Source organism: Loxodonta africana, chromosome 10, assembly GCF_030014295.1.
Source record: "Loxodonta africana isolate mLoxAfr1 chromosome 10, mLoxAfr1.hap2, whole genome shotgun sequence".
NCBI lineage: Eukaryota > Metazoa > Chordata > Mammalia > Proboscidea > Elephantidae > Loxodonta > Loxodonta africana.
Window position 1 is genome coordinate 83,060,301 of NC_087351.1, and position 27,868 is coordinate 83,088,168.

The 27,868-nt window shown below is 45.3% G+C and overlaps 1 protein-coding gene across 1 annotated transcript in view; it reads right to left on the reverse strand.

The window, feature by feature from the left end:
* Nucleotides 1–1,032: 1,032 nt before the first annotated feature.
* The window catches only part of MAP3K9 (mitogen-activated protein kinase kinase kinase 9), a 99,191-nt gene continuing 72,355 nt past the window's right edge, over nucleotides 1,033–27,868 (reverse strand). The window contains exons 4-11 of the mRNA XM_023546317.2: nucleotides 23,699–23,847; nucleotides 22,538–22,713; nucleotides 19,341–19,581; nucleotides 17,199–17,321; nucleotides 15,779–15,932; nucleotides 11,067–11,179; nucleotides 9,075–9,878; nucleotides 1,033–7,684 (exon numbers count right to left, since the gene is read on the reverse strand). Coding sequence (XP_023402085.1) covers nucleotides 7,200–7,684; nucleotides 9,075–9,878; nucleotides 11,067–11,179; nucleotides 15,779–15,932; nucleotides 17,199–17,321; nucleotides 19,341–19,581; nucleotides 22,538–22,713; nucleotides 23,699–23,847 — 2,245 coding nt within the window. The 3' untranslated portion in view covers nucleotides 1,033–7,199. The remainder of the gene's footprint in view (nucleotides 7,685–9,074; nucleotides 9,879–11,066; nucleotides 11,180–15,778; nucleotides 15,933–17,198; nucleotides 17,322–19,340; nucleotides 19,582–22,537; nucleotides 22,714–23,698; nucleotides 23,848–27,868) is intronic.

Below are 27,868 nucleotides of genomic sequence, written 5' to 3' on the forward strand. Positions count from 1 at the left end.
AGAAACACAGAAGACAGAATAGATCTTAGAATTTATTGTTAGTATCTAGGCTCAGGATAAACCCAGGCCTCACTCTGACAGTGGTAGAAGAGCCATAGCCAGCATGGTTTATGAAACTGGAGGTAGAGATAAATGATGAGAATGAAATTATGATGATAGAGAATACTAAAAGGTAGTGACAGTGACTGTGTAGGTGGTATAAGTGGCTGACATTTCTGAAGTCTCAGTGCTAGGAAACGCCGCTCTTGTTCCCTAGCAAGGGACTGAAGAGGCTTCCCTTCAGCCTGGGAATTGATGAATGAGATTTATTCACTTCTCCTGAAATTAAAAGATGTCCCAAAGAGGTTTAGGATGTCAATCCAAAGGATCCTCTCTACTGAAATAGCTCCCCATGTCCCTGAAACACATACACCCTCCAAGTGGTGTCAGGTTTCAGAGACCCTGCAAAGAAGCTAGAGGACATCAAGGAAAAGTCATAGCCAAGTTACAGGTCCAAAGTTAAAGACTCAGGAAAACCATCCTAGATGTGTCACTGTTTTAAGTCAACACGCTCCAGTGTAAATGCAGACATCCCCAGAGAGCTACCGCCTTACTCAGGACCGGAGAGGAAGGGCAAGAACTAGAGATATGGACCATTAAAAAAAAAAAAACAAAAAACCTGTTGTGGTCAATTCTGACTCATAGTGACCCTACAGGACAGGGTAGAACTGCCCCTAGGGTTTCCAAGGAACAGCTGGTGGATTTGAACTGCTGACCTTTTGGTTAGAAGACAAGCTCTTAACCATTGTGCCACAAGGGCTCCAAGAGATATGGAAGGTTGGCTAAAACCTACTTCGCGATTATGCCTAAGCTAGTTCACAGGTCCAGATGGGGGACAGGCAGGTGGGACCAGAGGGAAGTGAGGGAGACAATCCCATTGGACACAAAATTAAGGCGATGCCAAAAACTCAATAATCAAGATAAATTTCAAGGCAGTATTTTTAAAAATCAAAATTAATGAAAAAATATCGAAAAACTTTAAATAAAGCCAGCATCTGTCTAGGCAGGTATATAGGTGTGAAGAAACATATTAATTCTGAAACCTTCCCTTGGACTTCAGTAAGTATAGAGTAAGTAACTCCATGTCCACGGGCCTTCACACACCATTCTGACTTCTGGGTTCAGAATTCGAGAATGTCTATCCCACAGGTCCCAGTAGGAAAGGCTGTCTTTGAACCCCCAGAATTGTATTCTGATGTTTCATCCTGAGATACCTATCTAGCTGCTATGTCCACACCTGCCAATCAGACTAGTCAAACTAGGTGGTGGGGGTTTGCAAGGAGGATGGGTCAGACCAGTCAGGAAGAAGGATGGGCCAGGGGAAAGGCATGTCTGTTTCCAAGGGAAACAAAGAGAGGTGTGGAAAAGCTAGAAAGTTCTGATAACCAGTTGGGCCTTAAGGGTCCTCTTTCTAGCTGCAATCTTGAGTTAAAGCCCAAAGCAGGCTCCCTGCAGGGGATGCAGGTAACCACAGACAGTAAGAATCAGGACAGACCTGTCCTACGGAGGCTTCTCAGGGATACTCAGCCCCACAGCCAGGAGCAAGCCCAGCCCAAGACTCCCTAAGTAGCCTAGGGAAAGCCTGGGTGCTGCCAGGCTCTTCCAGGGCCCAAGACAGGAAGTGGATCAAGAAAAGGTGGGGTGGTGGGGAGAGGCTGAGTGTTAATATCTCACCTGGACAGCTGGAAAATACCCAGTCAACCGTCTGAAAGGTGTAGAAGTCAATGGCTGGGTGAGGCAAATTAGGGAAACTGGGCTCCTATGCTCTGTTAATCAGCCCTAATTCAGCGGGGTTCTAGTTTACAACTTATGCCTTCCAACACCTGCACCTGAGGTGGAGTGATTCAAGCGAGGCTGGGAAAATCTAGGGAGTGAGGACTCCCCAGGAGCAGCAGTGGGTTTTCCTTTCTTGTGTGGATTTTTATTCATTTGAATTCCTTATCTAGGGAAATGTTGATTTGTTTGAAAGAAGAAACATATCTGAGAATGTGTTCCTAACAACCGTATTCTGACAAGGTGGAGTCATCCTCAGGCCTGAAGCCAAGGAGAGAGGTAGGTAGTCTGTTAGGTTGAACCGTAAAAAATTGCCAATATTTGACTGTTTTTGACCCGCAAACATACATGTACTTAGACCCACACCCACAGTTATTTCTTTCCACAAAGGAATGCAATTAGCAAGGTGTTGCTTATCGATATTGGCCTTGGGGTTCCAGGACCAAAATTTTTAAAGTTAAAAGGGCTTCTTGCTTCAGGTAGGGAAGGCAGCAGCATTCCCAGTTCACGGTTGAGCTTCTGAGGTCCAGAGAGGGAAAGACATGTTTGCAAATTCATACAAGTGGGCGGCTTAAGTCACAAGCCTCCCATGGCCACCATCTTTACTTATGATCACAATGTGAGGCGGGCTGATCTCACCTCTGACCCACTTTTCTCAGGTCTACAATCTCTGGCAGAGCCCTCGGCAAAAAGCCTGGCACTACGGAAACAGCAGCACCTGCTTCCTCCCCCAAATCCTCGGAGAGGCAGAAAGACGGTGTTTCTGGCCTGCCTGACTGTGCCCTCACACACCTGAACTCAAAGGCATAGACTCAAACAGGTGAGAAGAGATTAAGATTTGACAAGCAGAAAGGGGCCAGGTGGAAGGACATATCAACCCTGAAGTGCACCATTCACAGTCATTCAGTCTTTAGTATCTGCTGCTCTTTGCTTTGTGAAAAATGAGCTTGAAGAGTTATAGGAAGCCCAGAGAAGTGTGTTTCTACTCAACATGGTGCTGGTAGGGGTGAGGGTGGGGATGGTGGGGTGCTCCAATGTGGGGACTGTGGAGGCAAGAGTTTCAACAAAATGTCAGGCCTAGCTCCCTTGGGGTGTCTTGCTGTATCCCTGAGTGGCCTGAGAGAAATGGGGCCTTATGAGGAATCCCAAGGGTGAGGGGAACCACTCCCCAAAGATTCTTCTAGTAATTAGCTTGATTCCAGGCTCTAAATAAATCCAATTTTGGGAAATCAGAGAGACCAAACTGTCATCCTGATGTTGCCACCAACCTCCCCATCTTCCATTTCCTTCTCCGTAAGACACAAGTGAGGCATTGGTGGTTTAGTGGTAAAGTTCTTGCCTCCCACGCAGGTGGCCTTCATTCGATTCCCAGCCAATGAACCTCACGTGTGGCCACCACCAATCTGTCCGTGGATGCTGAACGGGTTTTAGCAGAGCTTCCAGACTAAGACAAACTAGAAGAAAGGCCTGGTGCTCTGCTTCTGAAAACTCAGCCAATGAAACCCCTACGGATCACAATGGTCCGATCTACAATCTGTCATGGAGATGGCACAGGACTGGCAGTGTTTCATCCCGTTGTTCATGGGTTGCCATGAGGGGAGGGGTTGGGGCTGACTCGATGGCAGCTAACAACAACAAAACACAAATGGTGAGGAAGATCAATCAGCCTGACAAGTGGGGAAATTAGAAAAGGATGCTTGTAAAACCAGGTGCTACATACATATATGCAGTAGGTGAGCCTGTCCCTGACCGTGGTCCCCATTAGTTATGCTAAGCCGACTCGAAATCACTCCTCTTTCAGAAGCCAAAGGAAAAAACAAAAGGTAAGTCCCCTAGAGGTGGCGAAAGCCACATTTTGTCAACTTCAGCAATTCTCCCTCTAAAGGTGAAGGAAACTTCTCTAGGAGCTGGTGAGGAATCACAGTGCTTCACTGACCTTCTCTGATACAGGCTCCCATTGCCCTTGTGAAGGAAACATGTGATGATCGCTTTTCAAGGAAGGAAATCTGAGATGGGCTAAGAGACAACCCCAAGGTCACCCGGCAAAAGAGGAACAGGACCAGCTTGTTTAGGTCTCAGAGCCTGGTGCCCGACTCAGCAATCAGTCCAAACGTCTTTTAAATTTCTTTTCACTTAAACTTTCATCTTGAAGCATCCAGTTCACCAGCAAGGAGACCAAATGTCGAAAGAAAATTATATAATTTTGTCAAAGTCAGAAGGAAAGGTTAGAACTATTCCAAGTTGTCCAAATGTAAGATATTATTGTTATTCTCCTTCATATTATTATTGTTATTATGACCAGACCCTAGGGATGCCAAAGAATACCAAGTTAAGAGCATCCCCCAAAGCCTCTTAGAAATAACATATAAGGATAACATGGAAATCTACTCAACCCTTTTGCAGGGTCTGGATCTCCAAGGGAATAAAGAGAGAATAGTCTTGTTTGGAATCAGTGATAGGAGCTGAAGGATCCCAGGAAAAGGGGCAGAGAACCATATCTGTTTCCTATCACTATCTTCTACGTAGTGAGCACACTGCCGAGAGCAGAACAAAAACATCACTGGGGAAAGAGAAGGAAGGGAGAGGAGAAAGGGAAGACCAGCTACCACACTTCACCACAGCTTCAGGGTCAGCTCCTGATCACAACCATAGGGCAAGGAACCTGAGTAGACAGAAAGCAACTCAAACCTGCTACAATATTAGATCCTTAACCCATCTCCAGCCTTGCTCCACAAAGAGAGTGCTGCAGGCAGGGGGCTGTCAGAGACTGGAAGATATAGCAGGAGCTGAGAGATGTTAACTCCTCCATCTTCATGAAAGCTCACAGTAGTACCGTTGGAATAGCTCTGGTTCTGCAATTTTCCTTCCCAAAGAGATTTTACTCATCCTTTGGGTTCGACCTCTCACTCAATTGCAGGTGACCATCGTTCAGTTTACACTAAGGACTGCCAAGAAAGATCACTGAAGTCTAACAAAATGACAAAAAGTAAAAAAATAACAAAGGAAAAATCTCTGCTTAATACCAGAGGGTGTGGTCCAGAGCCAGCATGGTTTGGGCTGAGCTGTAGGCTGTACCCCACCAGAGATCCATCTAGTGTGGTCAACGGTTTACAGATGTGCTGGTGGCTTAGGGATTGGGGTTGCAGAGGAACGAGAGGAAGGGCAGAGAACTGAACCATGTGTGTGCTTCTCTTCATCAAGACCAATTGCTAGACTCAGACATGGTGTTTGGTAAACTAGTGGGCCAAGAAAAACATGGAAAAGCCTCAATGAGATGGACTGACAAAACAGCCACAACAACGGACTCAAAGATACCAGTGATCAGGAAGACAGTACAGGACCGGGCGATGTTTTGTTCTGTTATACATAAGGTCGCCATGAGTTGGAGTCAACTCAGCAGCAGCTTACAACAACCACCCCAACAAGAAGGAAGAAGAGTCACTGGTTGGCTGGAATTGCTGAGGGGATTCACATTTTTTTCCACCCTAGCTTAGGACTCAGGGCACGGGACAAAAATAATCTCTTACTTACTGGCTTAGCTGAACAAAGAGAAGGAGAGACATGAAATGCAATAACAAAATCCCGGGCAATAGAACCAACAGTGCCTCCCCACCCAAAACTTAGTGAGGCCCTTGAACCAAAGTGCTAGTGGATTCATAAAGCAAGAAACAATTCCAAAACCAGGCCAAGTCTTGTGTCACCCCCAGGGCGAGACTTCTATCACAGTTATAGAGAAACAGCAGCTGCCAAATTCACCATCTGCACCAGGTGCACAACTCTCCCCATTCTGGCATCTGAGCAGCAAATGCAGAAACCTCCAGATTAGCCTCCAACATCTCCAGAGCAATATTCCATAATAAAGAACAGTGGCACAACATTTAGTCTTGAGGCAAGAGAAGGACCTAAGAACTAGTTGTGGTTCCTAAATAAAGACAACTGTCCCCATATAACACAGGAGGCCTCAGAGTAAGCAGAATAGGTGACGATACATATGAGAAGGCTTCAGAAGAAGCTCTACATTCAAGTTAAGGAAACAAATTCCAGAAAATCCAGGGTTGGCCTCTGTTGTCCTTCCTATTCTGTCCAGAGCCCAATGTCAGAGGCTGCCTGTGTGCACAGACAAGAAGAGGCCTTGGTCAATTTTCAGTGCTTGGGACTTGAAGGCTATTGTATATGAGTGGGTCACTAAGCCCCTTAAAAAAATCATCCCTTTACCACATCCATTTAAGAACACTGTTACTAATGAATGGCCCCATTTTACTTCACAAAATGGATGGCCCAGCTGAGAAGGAAACCCCCAATTTCCAACTCCCAGAGTCCAGGGCATACCCACACCTACTATTCTGGTGCTGCACAGTGATATGCTATCAACCAAACACGGAGCCTTAAGTCAACTAATTCCAGGGATCAGAGGAAAGACCAAGGGAAGGAATGACACACAAAGATCAGACAACAAAAGGGACAAACACAGGAACTTTGTCTCTGGCTTCAGAACTGGCACCAGTGGATGTGTCTCCCAAGAAACCATTTCTGGGATGAGCATATGTTCATATCAGAACCTAGTTATGACCCTGTCCTGACCCCAGGTAGGCAGATGGATACCTTCAACAGGTGATGGTTTCTGTCCTTCTTTGAGCATTTCTAGAAGGAATGAGGACAGACAGACTGTTACCTTCTTTACTGCAACTTGACTGTACTTTCTTAACTCTTCCCCTTTCCCCAATTCTCACTGGGGCAGCTCCCCATACCACCTGTAGGCTCATATAAGTAGGTTGAGCACATGGAAGTGCAGGCAGGTAGTGCCAGGTCCATCTACTCCTATGCCCCCACACTGGGGCACCTTGCCTTCAGTTCTCAGCAGGCAGGGAAGAGCTTAGGACACAGAAAAGTTCACATCTCACACCAAACAAGAGTTGAATCACGGTGTTGGGGGAAGAGTGGAGGGGGTGCAAAATCAATCATAGAATATCCAATACTGGTGTTAGGGAAGATTGAACTCAGGGCAAACAAAGGGAACCCAGGACAGGCTCTGTGCATACCCAGCTGGCTGAGGAGAGACAGCAGCAGACTGATTTGGCTGAGTGACTCTGCAGGGTCACCCAAAAGGCGAGGAAAACTGGAGGATGGGGGACATGCACGCACCCCTCTGTCCCCTACACAGCCAGAGCTGATGGCCACAGCCCCCCCAGAGGACATGGGTAGAAAGACCCTGCAGGGCAGGAGACTTTCTGAAGTGGCCCTATTTCCATCCCTTCCATCTTCAAAGTGCATTATCAGTGCAAGAGGTAGGGCTGGTTCGCAGGGGGTCCAACTCTGAGAAAGGGCTGTGCCAGCCAGCTCTCCCCACATCTTCCTGCTTCCCCCTTGCCCACCCCAACCCTTTCATGCTAAGACCAGAATTCTTGCTGGATCTCATAAGGGGCAGGCCTGTGTGTGTTCAGTTCGGCTCTGCACAGCGGCACAGTGCTATCCTGACTCTGACCCTCGGCATCCAGGTCCAGAAGCGTCCGCTCAACAGGGGGTAGCGACTCTGCCTGGAATGGGAGCAGTGCTGGGAGTCCAGGCCGCTCTTCCACAGTGCTACTACTGCTAGCAAAGCAGGAATCCAGGTTGCTGGGTGTCTCTGTACTGGAGCTGTTGGCTGGGGAGGTGCTGCGGGCATGACTGGGGGACACAAACCACCAAGGGTCCAGCCGTTGCCGGTTGGCAGAAGGACGAGGCCGAGGCAGAAACTCCAGGGTCTTGGGTCTTTCCAAGGTAGAGTCTTGTTGTGTGTTCCAGCGCCTTGGGGTTGGAGGAAAGACCACATTGGGGTCAGGGAGACGGGGGACTTCACCTGGGTCTCGGCTGGGGCTGGGGGTTTTCAGCATCCCTGGTCAAGAGACAAAAAGAAACACATCAGATGATGGTACCAGATTTCTGAACCAGACGTCCACTGTTCCCACCCCACCCTGCCATATCCCTATTCATTTGGTCAACAAATATTTATTGAACACCTACTGTGTGCCATACAGTGTGTTGGGAGGCACTGGGGATACAAGAGTGAACCAGAAGGCCACGATCCCTGCAACTGATAATAAGAATGGGACATCCAGAGCCACATCTCTAATGAAATAACTTGAGGCAGATGTCAACAAACTACTAGCTGTAGTACAGCCTACCACCTGTTTTGTAAATAAAGTTTTATTGGAAGACACCCATACCTATTCATTTACATATTATCCACTTTAGCACTACAACAGCAGAGTTGAATAGCTGTAACAGGGACTGTACAACCCATAAGCCTAAAATATTTACTATCTGGTCCTTTACAAGAAAAGCTTGCCAACCCCTGACTTCAGGGAATGTCCGTTCATTCACTATTCATCCATTTAACAAACATGTGACAGGAACAGAGTTAGGTATCAGAGGCCTCAAATGAATAATAAAGGGTCTCTGTTCCCAAATAGGTTACGTATATGAATATAACAAAAAATCTCAAATGAGGAGAGGGAAGCCAAATGGTAAAATACAATCATCACTCACACTCAAATCTCACTGGAAGGGTTACAGCCATCCTCCTTTTCTTAGGGGGATTAGGAGAGCTTCCAAGTCAGATTTTGGTTTTATACAGAGCAAGGGATTATGGGGGCAAACTCTGGATGAGGGTATATACATCCAGGATGCCCAGGAGTATCAGGTGTCGGGTGGAGAAGTGTACGCACATGTGTAGGAATTTATGCGGACACATATCCGGGTTTGAAGCCAGGTGGAAGTAAGGGGGTACATGTTGAAGGGTACGATGAATGGGCGGAAGCCTGCCTGATGAGTGTCTGTGCTAATGCTGTAATGAGAGGCAAGAGTCCAGCTATGTGGCAGAAAATACCCACCCTGCATCCTTCCTGGTAACTTCAGTATCCTCTTTAGGGAATAACCAGGAGCTGGACTCCAGCCATTCCTGTACCCTGAAGGCATTGCACTGCTTGAAGACCCAGAGCCTGAATATCTCACAGGATTCCTGGTTTTGATTCTTCCTAGAACCTGTCCATCTTCTTCCCACACCACAGGGAAAGACCCCCGAGACACAGGACGGAAAGAATTCAACCAGCCCTGGCTATCTCTCCCACCCCAGATCAATCAACCAAATGCTTGATTGGCCGAGTCTGAAGGAAGAATAGAGTTCATTCAAATCCAGAGGCAGAAAGAGGTAATGAGGTACCTGCAAGTATCTCTGCTCCCCCAGGAGGCACCAAGAAGGGAAAGAGGAAGAGGACAGGACTCACCTGCTCCAGGACTGGGGCTCAACCCATTGCTGGAGGGGCTTCTGCTGGCTAGAAGAGCCGCTGGCTTAAGGGCCCCATCAGAAGGAGTCCGCCGATGACTATTTGGCTGTGTGGGGGCCGTAAGGGTGACGTGGGTGGGAGTCAAGGATTGGTTGGGGTCTTGCTTGAAACGCTCCACTCGGACATTGACCAGGGGATTGTGGGTACAGGCAGTCAGAGGTGGGGCCTCAACTGGGCTGATGGGCATCTCATACACCACGATCTCATCACTGTCAGAGCGCAGCAGGGAGCGGGTAGAGTTGCACTCAGAGATGGAGGAGAGAGAGAGCAGCGTTAGGGAGGCAGAAGGGTCACCTAGCAACAGCATGGGTTCTTCCTTCTTGAAGAGCTTTCGGGAGGGTGGGCTGGTACTCTGACGAGGACGGCTGGCCCTCTGAAAAAGACCCTCGCGCCTCTTCTTCTCCTCCCGGGCTGGTGGCTCAGGCTCTTCCGGGGGAAGTAGCTGGCACTTGCCGGCTTCCAGCAGATCAAATCCTAGGCCTGTGGCTGCAAGAACAGCCCCACAGCCAAGCAGAGCCACCTCACAGCGGCGGTGCTGGGTACCACCCCGCTTGAGGCTATTAGTTGGCGTCAGCTGAGGGGTACTGGTAGCTGAGTTGACTGGGGTGGGCTCCTCATGGACTCCATCACTGGAAGGGCCATCCCCATCCTCTCCACGAGGGAATGGGATACAGAGGTAGGACTGGTTGGGTGAATGCTGTAGACGACTCTCCCCACTCCTTGGGCCTTCGCTGTCCTCATCCTCTGTGAAGATGAAAGGAATGGAGGTGAAATAGAAAATGGGAATAAAGCAACAAGAATAAGATTCTGCTCCTTTCCCCCAACCCCAGGCCTCCTTGTTTAGTGCCAGGGATGCAGAGACCAAACAGTCTGATGGGTAGGTAGGATAAGGAACTGGGCATCAAACCTATAGGGCTTTACTCTCCACAGTCAACTCTGACCAGCATGGGGAAATCTCTCTCCATTCCAGAGCCTGTTTCTCTATTTGCAGAACAGGGGACTGCTAACTTGCTACTTCATTCCATAAGGATCCTCTACTGAAGATGGAAAAGAGGCCTAAAGAGTTGGGAGGCTTCCTAAACACAAAGAAGATAGGAGAGGCCTATACCACATCTCTAGGTTAAGGACTGGGTGTTCTGGAAAGGGATTGGGCACCATGTAGTGTAGTCCATTCTGGAGAAGCATTGTGAGCATTGGTGCACTTCTTTGGTTCCCTCCTGGAGAGAGACAGGGCCTCAGAATCCATAAGACCAAATGCAGTATGAGTTTCCCAGAACACTGGATGCAACAGAAACATTCCTAATTTTTTTGTACCTTAAAATTGGAAGGCCCTTGAATTTCTAGAATAATGACCTAGAAACTTGTTTTAAGACAAATCTCTTGCAAAAGATTAGAATCCCCTACATGAGTGAAGGCCATTCTACTCTACGGACTGAGCTATTAAAAAAAAAAAAAATTTTGGACACCTACAGAGATAAGAGTACAGGGAGGGCCTGAAGAAGATCTTGCCCATGCAGTAATCACAGGGCAACACTGGAAAAGCTTCCTTGGAGGAAGGTTGCAGTGCCTCCTACCACCATTCCCAGCTTTGCTGACTGCCTACATTAAAATACAAGGAAACAAACCCAGAAAGAGGAAATGCCTGATTCACGGCCTCACCCTTCTGCACTCCTCTAGGGATACTATAACTCTCCTCTTGGGAATGAGGCCAAGGGCAGGCTCCAGGCAGCAGTAGGAAGAAAGTGTGATTTGGGAAAACTCAGTGAAATGGATGCAGGTTAAACTCAGAGGGAATTGGATAAAGGGGGCTAGGAGATGAATAAAAGAGATTACCACCATGAAATAGCATGAGGGATTCCTAAACAATCCCAAAGCTTAGCCAAGAATTCTCTGAGGGAGCAGGGAGAGAATCAAGACAATGGCGATACTTACCCATCTCCATAAGGCTGGTGAACCCTGGCAGGGCAGGGCTACTCCTTGGGCCCTTCCCCAGGTTGGGGGCACTGGATGACCACTGTTTGTATCCATCTACGAGAGACTTGAGGCTGAATAAGCAGAAATGGAGACATGTTAGAACTGGTTCCTTCCCTTACTCTATGCTCAGATCCATGGGTCTCTGGAAACATCTCTCCCCTTCTGCTCAATTATGCCAAAGCCCAAGAGGCTTGGAGTACAGGCAACAAATCCTATAGAGCCCCTCACTTTGTAAACAAAAATGCACATGCTCTAGGGAAAGAAAAGCGGTGGCATGACATCCAGTCCCTCACAAGCTGCTGCTATGGAAAGACCTGGTAGGCAGGCTGGCAAGCAGACAGAAAGAACCAGTACTGGCTGAGGTCTTGCCTGAGCTCATCTTAAGGGAAAGGCAATCAACCCACAGATGCTGAATACAACACATTAGAAATACTGCAACGCAAGTACCTGCAATGCAAGGCAAGCACTGAGCACCTGCAGAGATAGAGATGGGCCAGGCTACTCTACTTATACAACTTCTCAAGCTCTACTTCCAAGCGTATGGCATGCTTAGGCAACTTTCAAAGCCATCCACTTTTCAAAAACAAAAATCAACCAACAAAACTGCCTCTCAAGGCTGCACCAACCCAGTGCACTTTGGGACAGACCTGTGCAAGTTGTATGTAATATTGTATTTGATCCCTCTGCTTTGTCTCGGGGTGGAGAGGCGGTAGACAGGACCTTGCTTTCAAAACCCTGTAATCAATTCATGCTGGCAAGCCAGTAACTCTCTGAGGATACAGACTGGGTGCCCCACACACTCAGATGGGGAATAATAGGGGAATAAGAGGCCCAGAAGCACTGGTCTTTTCCCTAGAGGATAGTGTAAGGGAAGCTTGAGTAATTTCTGGACAATGGCTGCCTTGGAGACACCAGGACTATAACCAGAAGTCGCTCTTTTTTTTGGGGGGGCGGGGCTAGAAAGTACCATTCAACATTTTTACTGGGAGATGGAAGGACCAATTTTTTTCCCTAGCCTCAGAACTCTGTTTCAAGTACTATCAGAAATATCCATAAAATAAAGTACATTCCCACACCACTGGTTCTGACCAAAATCCAGAGCCAGAGATAAGAATATTGCTAAACTCATAGCCTGAGATTCCTAACTGAAAAGCTTGTAACATCACCTCCAGCTCTGGATCCCAGAAATCAATAAGAGCAAAGTCGAAACCAGTGCTAAAAATCTAAGGGAAAATAGCCATGTATCATCTCCCTAAAACTAAGGGTACCAAGGGTATCCCAAAAAAGGGTTTGGCCAAAGAACGAGAAAAAGTGAGATCAACACAGGAATTTTCCCACGGTGCACAATGGTGCTGCTTAAAAAAACAAAACAAACAAACAAACAAGTCAGCACAGCCCTGGTAATGAGGCTTGATTCTAGGGGAGATGCTGTGAGAACGAGGAAATGGCAAGGGGACTACTATCAGCAGCACAGGTGATGAAAGGGTGAAGGTTAGACTCACCCCAAGTGGAAATGTGGAGATTCTGATGGGGTACTTAAACCATTAGCTTTCTCACGTCTCTGAGGGGATCTTCAATGAATAAAGAGAATCAGCAGCAGGCAACAGAGGACACATCCAGCACAGCCTCTCCCACAGCAGAATCCTCAAGGCTGGACTCTAGCTGTGCTGCCAGCCACCCTCCCCTTGCCTGGTCAGCAAAGCTCACACCATACAAGAATCTAACGAGATGGCCCTACTGGAGCTGCTACTGGCCCAGGACCTCCCGATCTGTGGGACAAAGGTCCCTGGGCAGCCACAGCATAATTGCAAGGGGCCTGTGACTTCATACACACCCCAACTCTGTACAGACGGTACTAAAGTGTCCAACAGATAGATATCTTTTTTTTAAAGGATGAAGATGCTATCAAGATTCACAAAACACAAATTCACTTAACATTACTGAATTCTAGATAGCTTTTTTTACTACATATTTTCTTCAGGCAACAGGTACTAAAAATAGAAATATTACCATACACCAACCAAACCAAACCCATTGCTGTGGAGTCAATTCGGACTCATATAGAAGTTCTAAAAAATTCCTGACATCAAAGAGGTCTTTGAGACTTTATTTCTTCAACAGGAATTGAGGATCACAAAAAATTTATATACTTTGAATTGCTTCAAAAGTTTGTGAGAGTGAATTTATATAGAGAGGAAGAAAATTCCACAGTTAAGACTTTGTAGCAAAATAAACTTACTTGATTACCAAAACAAACCAAAAAAACCTTTAAATGAAGCAGAGCCACAGAAACTATTGAAATCCATAGCCAGCCTGGTAAATCCTATGTGGAATCATACCAATGTCAGAAATATCAAAGGATTCTGGGTGGCTAAGTTTCTCAGACCTGGCTCAACCCCCTCCAGCCCACGGTTCAGAGGACAGACTGGGGGGGCTCTTGCTACTAGAGAACGTAGCATAGCAGAGCAATTTGCCATCTCCCAAGGGTTTAATCACTGAGTTCTCACATTGATTAGGTAGTTTGCTTTATATACCTAAATTTGCCATGCAAAAGTATTCAGTACTTTCTGAAGCCTGGCTTCAGTCAGTCAGACCTTTATGAACTCAATTGTTATCTTCACCTTCAGCTCAGATCTGACATGGGAAAATAGACTTGAACATGAAATCTTAGTATTTGAAGGATTACCTATACCAATCGCAGGTTCAGGGCACGTGTGAGCAGGGATCTAAAGCCTGAAAGTCACCCTTGGAAGCTCTTTGGAAAATCACTCAAAAGGGCAGAGGTAGGGGGACTGCTTATCCTTACACTTAGAAAAGTCAAGAAACACTGACCTAGACTCTTACACCAGGAACATGAAGTATAAAACACTAGATAAATTCTTTCAAGTATGAAAGAGAATTGCTAAAAAGCAGAGGATAATCATCATAGCTATTATTTACAATGCTTATGATGTGCTGGCCAATCTTCTAGGCACTTCATGAACATGAATTTATTTAATCCTCACATCAACTCCATGGGATGGGCACTATGACTATTCCCATTTTATAGATGAGGATACTGAGGCATAATATCACACAGCTAGGAAGGGTGGAGCCAGGATTTCACTGGCAGTCTGGTGTTGTATCTTCAATACTACCTGATGAGTGACTGGCCTATGAAGAACTGGGACTAGGGAGAATTTAACTCCTAGGCCACAAGTCCACAAGCAGGAAGACAAGCACATCCAAGGCACTAAGGTGTGCGTTGTGCTTTTCCCAAAGAGGGTGCTCACACGTGCCAGTGTGGCTATGGGGGGTGCTGAAAGAAGTACTGGCGGCCTTGGAGTTACATTCAACTGGAGTCCATGGTGGGTGCAAATGGTTAATACACACTCAGCTGCTAACCAAAAGGCTGGAAGTTCAAATCCACCCAGAAACTCCTTGGAAGAAATACTTGGCAATCTATTTCAAAAAAATCAGTCCTATAGAGCACAGTTCTAGTCTCGCATACATGGGGTCATCATGAGTCGAAACTGACTTGATGGCAACTGGTTACTGGCACTACCAGGGCTGGATTATTCTGCCTGACCCCGCTTCAGGATGAGACTCCTGTCAAGAGAGTCCTGTGATCCCTGTTCTCCTTCCTCTGAATAGGTATTTTAAGAGCAAGAGGAAGATATGAGTAGAACACTCACACAGAACTTTTTATATTTGGTTAAAGCTGGACAATGAATAAGGAAGACTGAAAAAGAATTGATGCTTTTGAATTATGGTGTTGGTGAAGAATACTGAATATATCATGGACTGCCAAAAGAATGAACAAATCTGTCTTTGAAGAAATACAGCCAGAATGCTCCTTAGAAGCAAGGATGGCGAGCCTACATCTCACATGCTTTGGATATGTTGTTAGGAGGGATCAGTCCCTGGAAAAGGACATCACTCTTGGTAAAGTAGAAGGTCAGCAAAAAAGAGGAAAACCCTCAACAAGGTGGACTGACACAGTGGCTGCAACAATGGGCTCAAGCATAACGATTGTGAGGATGGCACAGAACTGGGCAGTGTTTCGTCCTGTTGTGCATAGGGTCACTGAGTCAGAACTGACTCAACAGCACCTAACAACAACGTCTAGACTACTGAACAACTCCAGGGGTTGGCAAACTGTAGTTGGTGGGCCAAATCTTGCCCACTATATGTTTTTTTATTTTTATGGTAAATGTGTATGTACCAAAACATTTGCCATTTCAACATTCTTCACATGTACAATTTAGTGACATTAATCGTGTTCATCATAGGCTTACAATGAGTCAGAGTTGACTTGATGGAAATAGGTTTGGTTTTTTTGGGTCTTACACCATCATTCATTTCCAAAGTTTTACTGGAACACAGCCAGGTTCACTCATTGGCTGCTTTTGTGTTACAACAGGAGAGCTGATTAGACACATCAGAGACCATATGGCCCACAAAGCCTAAAATACTTACTATCTGGCCCTTTGTGGAAAAAACTTGCCTCCTATTCTAGGAAGTTCCAGGGAACAAGGAACTTGGAAAACTCTGTGGTAAAGATCAAGAAGCTTGTAATTTCTCAGAAAGCACTAAAACATACAACAGAGGAAAAGATGTTTTCTATCATATTTTTAAAATGATGCACCCATTTTTAAGTGAGAAAGAAATTCACATTATCTGGCTCTTACCCTTCATCTCCTGAGGGAAGTTCCTTCTGACCAAGTGTACTTGGCCCCCATGTCCGTCCCTTCTTCTTTGAGGTCCTCTTCTCCTCCTCCTCACCTTCCTCCTTCGGGACGACTGAGTTCCGGCCCCAGGTTTTGCTGCTTTCACCTGGTGTCACTGTGAATAACAAAGGTTGGATGGAGTCTGGAGAAGAGACAGACAGAGCCTCCCCCCAAACTAGCCTCTACTCCACTAAACACACGCACACATACTTGGAGCTTCAAGGAAGAAGTGAGACCTCATCAAAAACTCTGTGCCCGAGTAGAGCCTTCTAGAAAAGTAATAGAGTTCTCAGATACCAATTATTTAGCACTCTCAAAGTATACATGAAAAAATTTCCTCAATTCTCATAAGGCCAATGTAAAGCTGAAGCTTAGGCCAACCAGACGTCAGAGTTCCAAATAGATCTGACTTAAGGAACTTGTTGTGTTGGGTGAGATGGGGCAGTGGGAAGTGGGAAGAAAAGGAGGTAGAGGGAGAGATAAAGGGAAGAAAGATATGGACGTGCAGAACAAGTTTTGGGAAGAACGGACTAGAAAGAAAGAAAACAAGGAGTTCAAGTCTAAGGAGAAGGAAGTTAGGAGTAGGCAAAGTGGGCGAAGGAAGAACCTAGAGAAATATAATAGATAAGAGAGAAGGAATATTCCTCTCACACTGATACCTTACAGCAAGAACTGAAACCCAAGTGCCTCAGGGACCAGGCATGTATCATAAATGAGTGGAGTGAGCCAGTTACCAAAAGACAGGGAGTTGAGGGACTAAGGCAAAACACAGAATGTGTGGAGGCCATCATCAATTCCAGCCAACTGTGGCCACGTGGGAAAAAAAGCCCCACTGATTAGATTTTTTAAAAAAGCCAGAAATCCAGGTTTTTGGGTGAAATTTCTCTATTTTTTTTTTTTTTCAACAAATTGGTCCAGATTTGGCCTACCATAAGGTATTTGGCAGAAGCTAAAGCATTTAGCTTCTCCTTAGAAGCTAAACTTTGCAAAGCCCTTCCCTGGGAAGCATGGACAAAAGAAAAACAATAATGCCCCAAATACGGCAGAGAGCACACAAGGTCCCCAAGCCAGGGTGCCAACCTGGGTCTACATCACACGCCAGCGTCCAAATCACTCTGTAATTCACTAAAGAGACTATGGATACCCACAAACTGGTATCTGACTAAGAGTAAAAGGTACAGGAGCAAGTAGTAAAGTTAATAGAGAGACAAGGGGGAGGGCTAAGGATTTGCGTACATATGTGCATGTATATACACATTGTCCAGGTGAGGTGGCAGAAGTTATGGATGGAGCAAGCCTGGACCAGTCGGTGGCTGGATAGAGCAGGGGACAGGTGCCCCTGGTAGGTTCTGGCCCCAGCTAATTTGGGAAACAGTCTCACACTGGATGGCTCGAAGGCGAGGAATGATGGTGGGGCTTGCAGGAGGACTGGAGCGGTTGTTGATCAGACTCTTCCTTTTATCCATGGTTGGGGAGGCCTGCACTGTGAACTTGTGCTGGAAATCTGCTTGGGAAAAGACAAACACATGTGTGTGCATTAGAATTTTCTCATAGGAGACTGACATTGCCTGGAATGCCTGAGGGACAGACTCCGGTTTCCTGAAAAGCTCATTGTTCACATCTGGGAAATGTTCTCTTTTTCCCAAAGGGGCATGGAAGATGCAGGTATGGAAAGATGGAAAATTCCTTATCTGAGTGAACTTTATTACACAGTCTTCATCAAGCTGTCTCTATAATGTACATACGTACAGCAATGACATATTTAGAATCGTCTTTTAGAACATAAAACCTTGTTGATTATTCTAAAAAAATTTAACTTAAAATTCTCTATTTCATATAATCTATTACGACATGCCCCTTTTTGGAGAAACCAAAATAGGGAAAAGATGCTTCTCACTAAAAGTGGACAGAGTGAGTTATTAAGAACTAGCCTTGGTGAGAATGTAGGGAAGGGAAGGAGAAGGGCAAATAGCCCAAATTCTGAAGTATTCCAAAGGTACATGCATAAAGAATGTAGAACTTAAAGTCAGTAAACCGGGGTTTATGTTCGGCTCTGAAATTTCTGAGTTTCAGTTTCCTTGTCTGTCAAAGAGGTATAACAAACAGCTGCTTGTCTGCACCTAGGTCTCCTCATTAGAGGAGTCCCTGGGTGGTGCAAATGGTTAAGTGCTCACTACTAACCAAAAGGTTGGCAGTTTGAACCCACCCAGAGGTGCCTGGGAAGACAGGCCTTGTGATCTGCTTCTGAAAGGCCATGACCCACAACCCTAAAAATCCTATGGAGTAGTTCTACTCTGCAACACATGGGGTCGCCATGAGTCAGAATCAACTCAACAGCAACAAACAACTCCTCCTCACTAGACTGTGTACTCTCTGAAGGTGGGAACTACAGTTTTTCTCTATCCCAGAACCCAGCAGTAATCTGGGCACACGCTAGATGCTCAAGAGGTGCTTAAAGATTCCAGGTAGTCTGAAAAGAAAAAAACAGGCAACAAGGAAACCAGTGAACATGAACACATTCATTCAATTTCACTGAATTAATTCCCTTATCTATACTTAAGCCACCATCCTAGTGCTCAAAATCACCCATTGCTACAGGGTCGCTATGAGTTTGGTTTTTACTGCTCCTATTTTGCTATTTAGAAATCCTTGTGGCGTAGTGGTTAAGAGCTACGGCTGCCAACCAAAAGGCTGGCAGTTCAAATCCACCAGGCGTTCCTTGTAAACCCTATGAGGCAGTGCTATTCTGTCCTGTAGGGTTGCTATGAGTCGGAATTGACTTGACAGCAACGAGTTTATTATGCTATGTCCTTTTGGTTCATTATACTTCTGATAAACTTGCTTATCAGGGTTAGGGTTAGGGTTACGGAATCAGGACACATCTGAATGCTTTTATCTACATAAACACACACTTGAGCACTCACCTACTTCAATGCGTACACCATACATGCAATGATTCTAATCGACAGTTTCCTATTTCTCCCTCGGCATTTTCCCAAGGCTGTATATATGATAAATGTACCTTTCATCAGACAGTGTGTTTCTAAAAGGTTAGGTGTAAATCAAATTCTTATAAATTTAACCTAATCTCAACTACACTCAGAGAACTGATTATTTAAAGGAACCGTGAGATTGGTTATTTTTCAGAGCCAAGATTTTTCCTGTCTCATGCATACACACACTTAGTCTGGGAAAAAAAAATTTTTTTCCAATTACATGTTTCCCTTTCCAAGTTTCCTAAAGTGTGAAATGTCCCCATATGAGTGAGCATGCTCCAAGCAGCCTGGACCCTGCTTGCCTGCTCTGTCTTCATTTCATACTCTGCGTTCAGTCATACTCAACGAAGCCCTAAAGTGGGGCAGACTTTCAGCAGACCGCTGTCCTTCCACTGAATGGAATGGCTCATTTCAAACCAGCGCCATTACTGAGGTTTCCAAGCTCAATCCCCAGCTCCCACGCGCCCCCTGCCACTGCTCCCTGACCAGGCTCTGTTTTCATTTCCCAGCAGGCCCGGGCCACTCACCCGAAGGGAGGCTGATGCGGTTGCCGTCCTTGAGCTTCAGCCGGCTCTTCCTGAATTTGCCCTTGCGTTTCTTCACCCGGGGCTTCTCCTGGCACAGCTGGTGGATGATGATGTTGAGCTCCCGTTCCAGAATGTCGATCTCCCGCTCAGCCAGCTCCTGCTCCCGGCGCCGCAACAGCTCCTCCTGGTTCTTCTGCTGCAGTGCTGCCCGCGTCAGCTCCTCCTCCCAGGTGCGGAGCTCCTGTGGGCAAGGTGGGAGCCACCAGAGGGAAGAGTGGGGCAATAAGCACAGAGGGGTCCTGGGGGTAAGGCCTGAGAGACTGGAGGGTAAGTGCTCATGGCAACCTGGAGAGCTGGTTAGGCCCCACAGAGCATCTATGCTGCTACCCCCATACTCCAAGTCCCCGGCGGAGACAGCAAGCCCAATACCTAGTTAATGGTAAGTGAACACCTGAATACCCTGTATGATGGGGAAAGGAAGGCTCAGAACAGCCATGCTGAGGATACAGCCAGAGTAGCTAAAGCCACAGGCCCTACAGAGGGCAATTGGGAGCTCCCAGTCACTTCCTGAATCTTGTTTAAAATTGCTTGTGCTTGGGAAATATAATCATGTTTTTGAATCTTACAGACCTGGTTCTATTGTAATTTGTTACATTATATGAAGTATTTTTTTTTTATACCAGAGTCAACTGGTACAAAGTAGGTACTCCATAGTTGTTGAATAACTGTTGAATCAATAAATAAATGAATGAGAAATAAGCAGACAAGGAGATATAAGACAATTATTATCAATGCAAACCTTCTCTATGGGAATACAGATTCATTGCAAGTTCCTGAAAGTCGAGCTTAACTTTCCAGTTTTTCCTTCTTTGAAGAAATAAGCCCCAAGAAAATGAACTGGTATGTGCCCTCGAAGTCCTTGCCTTCCCTGTCCACTATTTTGCTTTCACCATCAGCATAAAGATTATTCCTAACTGGTTGATTTTGCAGCTAAATGGAAAAGCTGCAAAGTTCAAGTTAATTTCAAGCTTCCTAAGTCCTTCTCTTCCATAAGCTCACGTCCAAGGGATTGTGGATCTCAGCCCCTTTCTTCAAGGGGACTTGAACCCTAGCCCAGACACCAATCCACCCTCACAATACCTAGAAGCAGTAGGTTGAGCCAACCTGAAGAATTAGCTGAATCTTATGCTAAACCAGGATACTTTTGGAGTACTCACCTATGGGATCACATACCCAGAGGACTCTCAAACATGGTAAGACTCCTACTTGTAAAACACCTATGTGAGGGTCAACTATACAGTATGCAAATCACATCTCCCATATACAGAATGATTCAAGAGGAATCTCTATGTAGAGAAATCTCATCATACATCTTACCCTTTGCCCAACTACAGGCCTTATAAAGGAGAGGTATCATAGTACAGTGGCTAAAAACAAAGGTTTTGGTGCAAACTGCCTGAATTCAGGTCCCAGCTTTGCCATCTTTAACTGTGTGGTCTTGGCCATCATGTTATATATGATGTATATAGGGTTGTATTACATAAGACAATTATTACCTTACAGGACTACAAAGGACAATTCATATGAATTACTTAGAACATGTCATATACTACATGCTCCATAAATACTACCTATTAGAGCTCAGCAACCAAGCAAAAGTTGGCAATTCAAATCCACCAGCTGCTCCTTGGAAACCCTCTGGGGCAGTTCTACTCTATCCTATAGGGTCACTATGAGTCAGAACTAACTCAACAGCAGTGGGTTTTGGTTTTGGATTAGGAGAATGAGTTTGATCTTTTTTCTAGTAACTACTTATTGACAAACTCCAACTCTTCTCTTCCTTACTTTCTGGTATCCCTACAATTTCATCAATCAAAAGAAAGGTAAGCAAAAGTCAGTGATTCGGCAATTTAAGAAAAGACCAGCAACTATGAGGGTTCTTCTAGGTGGAATAGCATTAGTGATAGGAACAGTCTCTGAATCATTCTGGTCAATGGTCAGTGTAGGTCCACCCACCCACCCATTCATCATAAGCTCAATTCTGTGATTTGCTGAACAGAACCGTGTTTAGGATTGCTGTTGCATAAGAAGAATTTAATTTCTCCAAATCAGGTACAGAAATGGTTATTAAGTCATTTGGCTAGGGGAACAACAATGTGTACTGGAACGAATATAGGTTTTAGAATCAGAAGGCCAAGCTTGGAGGCTCTGCTTCCCACGTACTAGTGATGTGACTTTAGACAAGGCACTGACCCTCAGCTCTGAGATGGAAAGGATAATCACACCTGCCCTATGTACTGGCAGCAGGGGCCATAATGCTCAGATAAGACCTTTCAAGTGAAAACCATAAACCATATACAATACCAAAAAGCCATATATAATTTTAGCTTCTATTATTACCATATTGCTATTAACTTTCCAAATTCCCATAGTGGGAAGAAGAGAAAGAAGAAGCGAACCATTCTATGAGGACATCCTCATGGCCCTAGCCACCCCTGCAGCCCCTGTATAACTACTTGTGATTACCTTCACCTGTGTGGACACCGATGCTAGTTAGACAACAAGGGAGCAGAAAAGGGTCATTTAGGGAATGACCACTGAAACAAAAAGGCAGACTTCTGGTAGGCCAGGAGCCTCTGAACTTCCCACTTGGTTTGGGTTTGGAGCCCTTTTCATAAGAATATGAGAAATGCCATAACACTTTCAGACCCATGGTATTTCCACCCCATATTCTGTTTCTGATTCTGATACCCAAGACACTGGCAGGATGTCATAACTATCCTCCTCAATGTTAACGTGGTCCTATATTTAGTTCACTTCCTTCTAGCAGGCCACTGTAGAGCCACGAAACCTTTCTTGAACCTTCCTGAATTTTTACTGGTAAATCCCAAATAGTGCTCTTTCTCAGGTTTAGACAATTAGTTAGATACTCTGTAGGGGAGAGCTGGGCTCATGACTCCCCCTTCTTATTCCTGCCACATCCCAAAAAGAAAGAAAAAGTCTCTACCATTTCAGGTCACACCTGAGGCCTGGAGAACTCTCTCCACATAAAGCCTAGAAGGAAGGAGCTGCCTTGTTATATCAAACCATGCACAAAGGTGGTAGCGTTGGAATCAGGGTGGTCAGGCTCATGTAGTCCAGAGGCCTCAAGGGCAGAAAATCCACTGACTGAATGCATGCTTTTTTTTTTTTTTTACCTTTTCTTTAGCCCTGAGTTGGTCAAACATCTCCTGAATCTCATGTTTCCAGTCATCCTGCAGGCAGTGGAAGGAATCCTTGGGCATTTCAAAGAAGCCAGACTCCTCTATTGTAGTTAGCTGGTCCAGGATATTTGTGAAAGATGGTCGTGAATGGGGATCAGGATTCCAGCAGTCTGAATGGAACACATGAGTAGACAGAAAGCATGAATGGACAGAGGCAAATCTAAGAGCTAGAATATTCAGTGATGCCATTTACCATAAAACTTCATTTCTCCTTTCAAAGCAGAGATTAGAATTTAGAGAACTCCAAACAGGGCTCAGAAGTAAAGCAAGAGCTCAACATGGCAATCATAAGAGTGAAATGGGAAATAAAATGCAGCAGTCCCAGCACCCATCCAATCCTGACTGTCAATTAAGTGTAAGAAAAGCAAACCCAAGGAGTCTTCTTGTGTAAAGTATTACTACTACAATTTACCATGTTACTATATGGCTCTATGTGATTCCAGTGCTGACAATGGGTAATGATGCCCTGGGCCTCAATTTCCCATGAATAAATGCCCTACTCTTCCCCACCTCAATTAGATGACGTAAAGACAAGCATAAAAAACACTAGAATGGGAGTCAGAAAAAGTGAGTTCTATCTAATCCCAGCTTGGCCACTAACTAGTGGGGTGACCACCTAACCACTTCTCTTGGTTTTAGATTTCTTACCTACAAAATGATGAGATTTGGCTAGATAACTTTTTGGAGTTCCTTTCTTCACAGATGTTCTTCATTTTTATGTATGAGCTATTCAGAGGTCTGATATAAACACTGCTATAGGTCTTATTCTATATTAAATACAGAATAAGAAGCACTGAACATTAGGCCTTAGCTACTATGCTAACTTCTACAGCTACTGAAGACTGACAGAAGAAACATCCGTGACACATCAAGCTAGCAGGATGCTGACATTATCTTACAGTCAACAGTGAAATTGGAAATAAAATACAGCAGTCCCTGCACCTATCCAATCCTGACTATTAATTAAATATAAGCCCAAATGCTGCCTCCCTGGATGACTAATACTTTATCTCCTCTTTCAGTAATTGATCCTATAGGAATTGGTCAAAATCTACCAAGTGCTATCCCAGTTTTGCTCAGGCCAGGGTCACTTACCTTCCATGAGTCTGGCAAAAGGTTCTGGGCATGTAGACGGAATAGGAAGGGCGAGTTTGTTCATGGCTACTCCATAAGCTACTGCTAAGCCATCGATTCCTCGGAAGGGCACCTCACCAGTGAGCAGCTCCCAAAGCAGCACCCCATAGCTGAGGAGAAGACAAACCACATAATAAGCCATAGCAACAACCTCACTGAAATATGTAATAGCTCATGAAGCTCTGCTGAGCATCTCACGTTCTCCCCAACACATACGGTGACTAATGCAGTAGATGCATTGATGTAATATAAAACGGAGGCAGTAGTGGTTCAGTGGTAGAGTTCTCGTCTTCCATGTGGGAGACCTGGGTTCAATTCCTGCCCAAAGGACCTCATGTGCAGCCACCACCTAGCTGTCAGTGGAGGCTTGCGTGTTGCTGTGATGCTGAACAGGTTTCAGCAGAGCTTCCACATTAAGATGGTCTAGGAAGAAAGTCCTGGCAATCTACTTCTGAAAATCAGTCAATGAAAACTCTATGGATCACAACAGTCCAATCAGCAACCGATCATGAGGATGGCACAGGACCGAACAGCCTTTTGTTCCACTGTATGTGGGGTCGCCATAAGTAAGGGGCCGACTTGACAGCAACTAACAACAACATGTAACCTACTAGCTAAAAGCAAAAACTCTGGAGTCAAGCACACTTCGTTTCAATGCCTTGTTCCATCATTTTCTAGCTATGTGAACCTGGGCAAGTTACTACATCTCTCCAAGCCTCAAATTCCTCATCTGTAAAGTGTAGACAACACCACCAGTCTCACAAGGCTTTCAGGGAATTAAATGAGCTCCTAAAGCATTGGGAACAAGGGAAATGTTCAATGGCTACAGCTATTTTGTTATTAGTAATAAACTGAAAGAAGAGGCAGCTTCCCAATTATAAAGTTTTAAGAAACTTTAGCTTTAGTCACAAATGCTTATTTTCTTTAGCAGAAAAGCATACAGTTTACCACCTAGAATGAGCAGATTTTGCTCCTGTAAAAGATTTTCAAATGTTCACTACGTTGAATAGATACCTGTACATAGATCAGTGCTAATGAGCCCTTAACAGAGACCTCTGTCTAATTGAAAGGGGAAAGTTTCGCAGGGTAGACAGTATCAGTAGCAGAGAGCAGCGTGGCCACTGTGACAGCCTCAGTATTCCCTCGCTATCTTTCAAGTCCACATAAAGAATTTCTTTTCCACATCCTGTCAGTCAGAGAATGGGAAGTACAAAGCTTAGTGGAATAATTATTCTACAAATTCATAATCAGAATTGGGCAAACATCATGTAGCGTTCAATCCTTTCAGGAATCAGCCAGGATAAGAGACCACAGGTTATGAACAGTCAGAAGAGTGACTCTCCTTGTATTTTCAACTCAAACCCTAAATGGCTTATAATACTCATCAGTAGTTTCCAACCAGCAACAAAGGTCATATTAATTTAAAAATAATAATAAACCCAGCATCTGTGTATCATGGTACCTTGTATGCACAGGATGCTAAAGCCCTTTGCAAACATCATCTTTAACATCTATAACAAACTGTCAGATAAGTATCATCATCATTTTGAAGATGACAAAATCAAGTCTTAGATAGGTTTGGCAGCACATATTAAGGGCAAACACAGAGTGGGTCATGGTGGACCCTAGACCAACTTTCAACTCCTTCTCTCTGGAATGGCCTTCTACCATTTTTCTGCTTGGTAAACTCCTAATAGTCATTCAAATTCAACTCAAATGTCCCACATTTATTCATTTGAAATACCTACTACATGTTACTATGCATCAAGCTGGATGCTAGGCACTGGGATACAGAATAAAAACATAGTCTATCCACAAAGAGATAAGTGCGAGGGATAGAACAGCAGAGAGAATATAGAGAAATGAGTCATGATACAGACAGTAAAAGAACATAAAGGAGTGTCACCTAAATCAAATCAGGATAGGTGCAGTGCTCCAGAGAGAGGGATCAGCATGTGCAAAGGCAAGCGAACAAGAGCCCTCAAAGAACCCCAAGTGGTTTGGCATGGCCCAAAGCAGAGAAGTGTGCCAACCAATGTGACAGGGCACACAGGGGGCTGCAGATGGCCCCTCAGAGTGGCCTGGCCAGTCATCTTAGATGATGTCTTTGTCCTTTACCTCAGCAAGTTCTCCAAATACTATCATTTTTCCTGTTTCTTGACAGAACAAAGTCTGGTGGATAGTCGAAGGTCTTCCAGGATCGAGGGCTGCCAGACAGGAGTTGGATTTTAACCTGAGGCTGATGGGAACAATGCTGAACTTTAGGAAGCCTTCCCTAACATTTCTAGATGTTACTCTGTCGTTTTTGGGGGCTCCTATATGTTGTTTGTTTACCAGCCTATGGGCTTCTAAAGGGAAGGGATAGTGCAGTTTTTAATCTTTGCATTCCCAGGCCTAGCACTATCTCTGGTACACAGTAAGCAGTCATTGAGTGAGTGAGTGAGTGAGTGAGTGACTGAGTGACTGAGTGACTGAGTGAGTGAATGCATGGTCAGATGGTCCTGCAGACTGCACTGGGTGCTACAGAGTAAGCCCTGAACACCACAAAGAATCGCACTGTTACACTTCCTGCCAAACCTTTAATGTGACTTATCTAAATGGTCTTCATAATAGGCAGCTTCTGCCCAGTGACCTCTGAGAACCCTTGGCATTGCTGACCATATGGTTATAGTGACTCTCATCCTCAGATTCCTTCTCTTGGCATTAATGCCCTCCTTCACCCTGAGGAACAATAACCAAAAGTCCCAGGCAACGCCTTTCCTCCATACAGGAAAGATGACTGGTGTCTGAGCTCTAACTTTTTGGAAAGACAGTGAAGTGTTTCAAAGATCCAAACATGTATTCTTGCATCCCTTGTGGTGGTTTTCAACCCATGAGCCCTGGTTGTCCCATGGAGATTGTCTCAAACCTCCTGAAAAAAGGAGGAGCCAGGGACTCTCTCCCTCCTAGCTTCAACCAGGATAGCTCTGCCCTTACCTGGCTTGTTTCTTTGCTCTTCTGCATCCTATTCCATTTGAAGGGCTCTACAGCTGAGAGAGGGGCCCCTAGGTGGCAGAAATGGTTAAGTGCTTGACTGCTAGCCAAAAGGCTGGCAGTTCAAACCCACCCAGAGGCACCTCGGAAGACAGGCCTGGCAATCTGCTTCTGAAAAGTTATAGCCTTGAAAACCCTATGCGGTAGTACTACCCCGCACATATGGGGTCACTGTGAGTCAGAATTGACTCGATGGCAACTAACAACAATGCAGCTAAGAGAAATGTGATGACTGCTGCTAAGAGGCAGGAATGCTACCTAAGACAGACTTGAGTCAAATGCTGACTTTACCACTTTCCAGCTGTGTGACCTTGGGAAAGCAAATTAACTTCACTCAGCCTTAGTTTCCTCACCTGTAAAACAAGGACACCAATACCTACCTCACAAAGTAGTTGCAAGAAATAAATAACAATAATAGCTAGAACTCCTCATCCAGAAATTACCACCAATGGCTGGCAAATGGAAAGGGCCTGACATGAGGTGTCTGGTGAGGGTTAGGAAGAGCCTTGCTGAGGGACAACAGCATTTAGGCAAGAGGCTATATCTTCTTGGGGATGTCTAATCCAGTCAAAGTTTTCCTCTGACGGTGCTCCTCTTTATTTTATAACAGAAGGTAGGGGATATAAACGAAGATTTGGTATTCCTTTGGTAGGAACAGAATCCAAGAAGAAAACTGAAAAAATAAAAGTTAGATAGATCTGAGCTCCAGGGGTGGTAGGCAGTAGAAGTCAACGTGATTTGCCTCAGGTTTAGCTTACTCTGCCACCCTCTGCTGTTGAAAAGGCCAAGAGGTCCCTGCAACACTGATTACAAGCAGCCTGGAAGGGCCAGCTCAACTAACGCACTGCCTCGACGTCTGTCCCCCCAGCAGAGAACCACCAGCTCCCGTACAGCTGCCTGCAATTCCCCAGGAGTCCTCACTGCCTAAACCCAAGCCCTCGGGGAATTCACATTTGCGTCAGTAATTAACCACCTCCAGAGGTTCAGTAATCCCTTCAAACATTTGCTAGGGTCAGAAGTAGTGAGGGCACCTATTTTATTGTTTTCAAAGTCTTTAAGTGGATAGCAACCCTTCCCAGCCAAAGGCACAGCAATTCC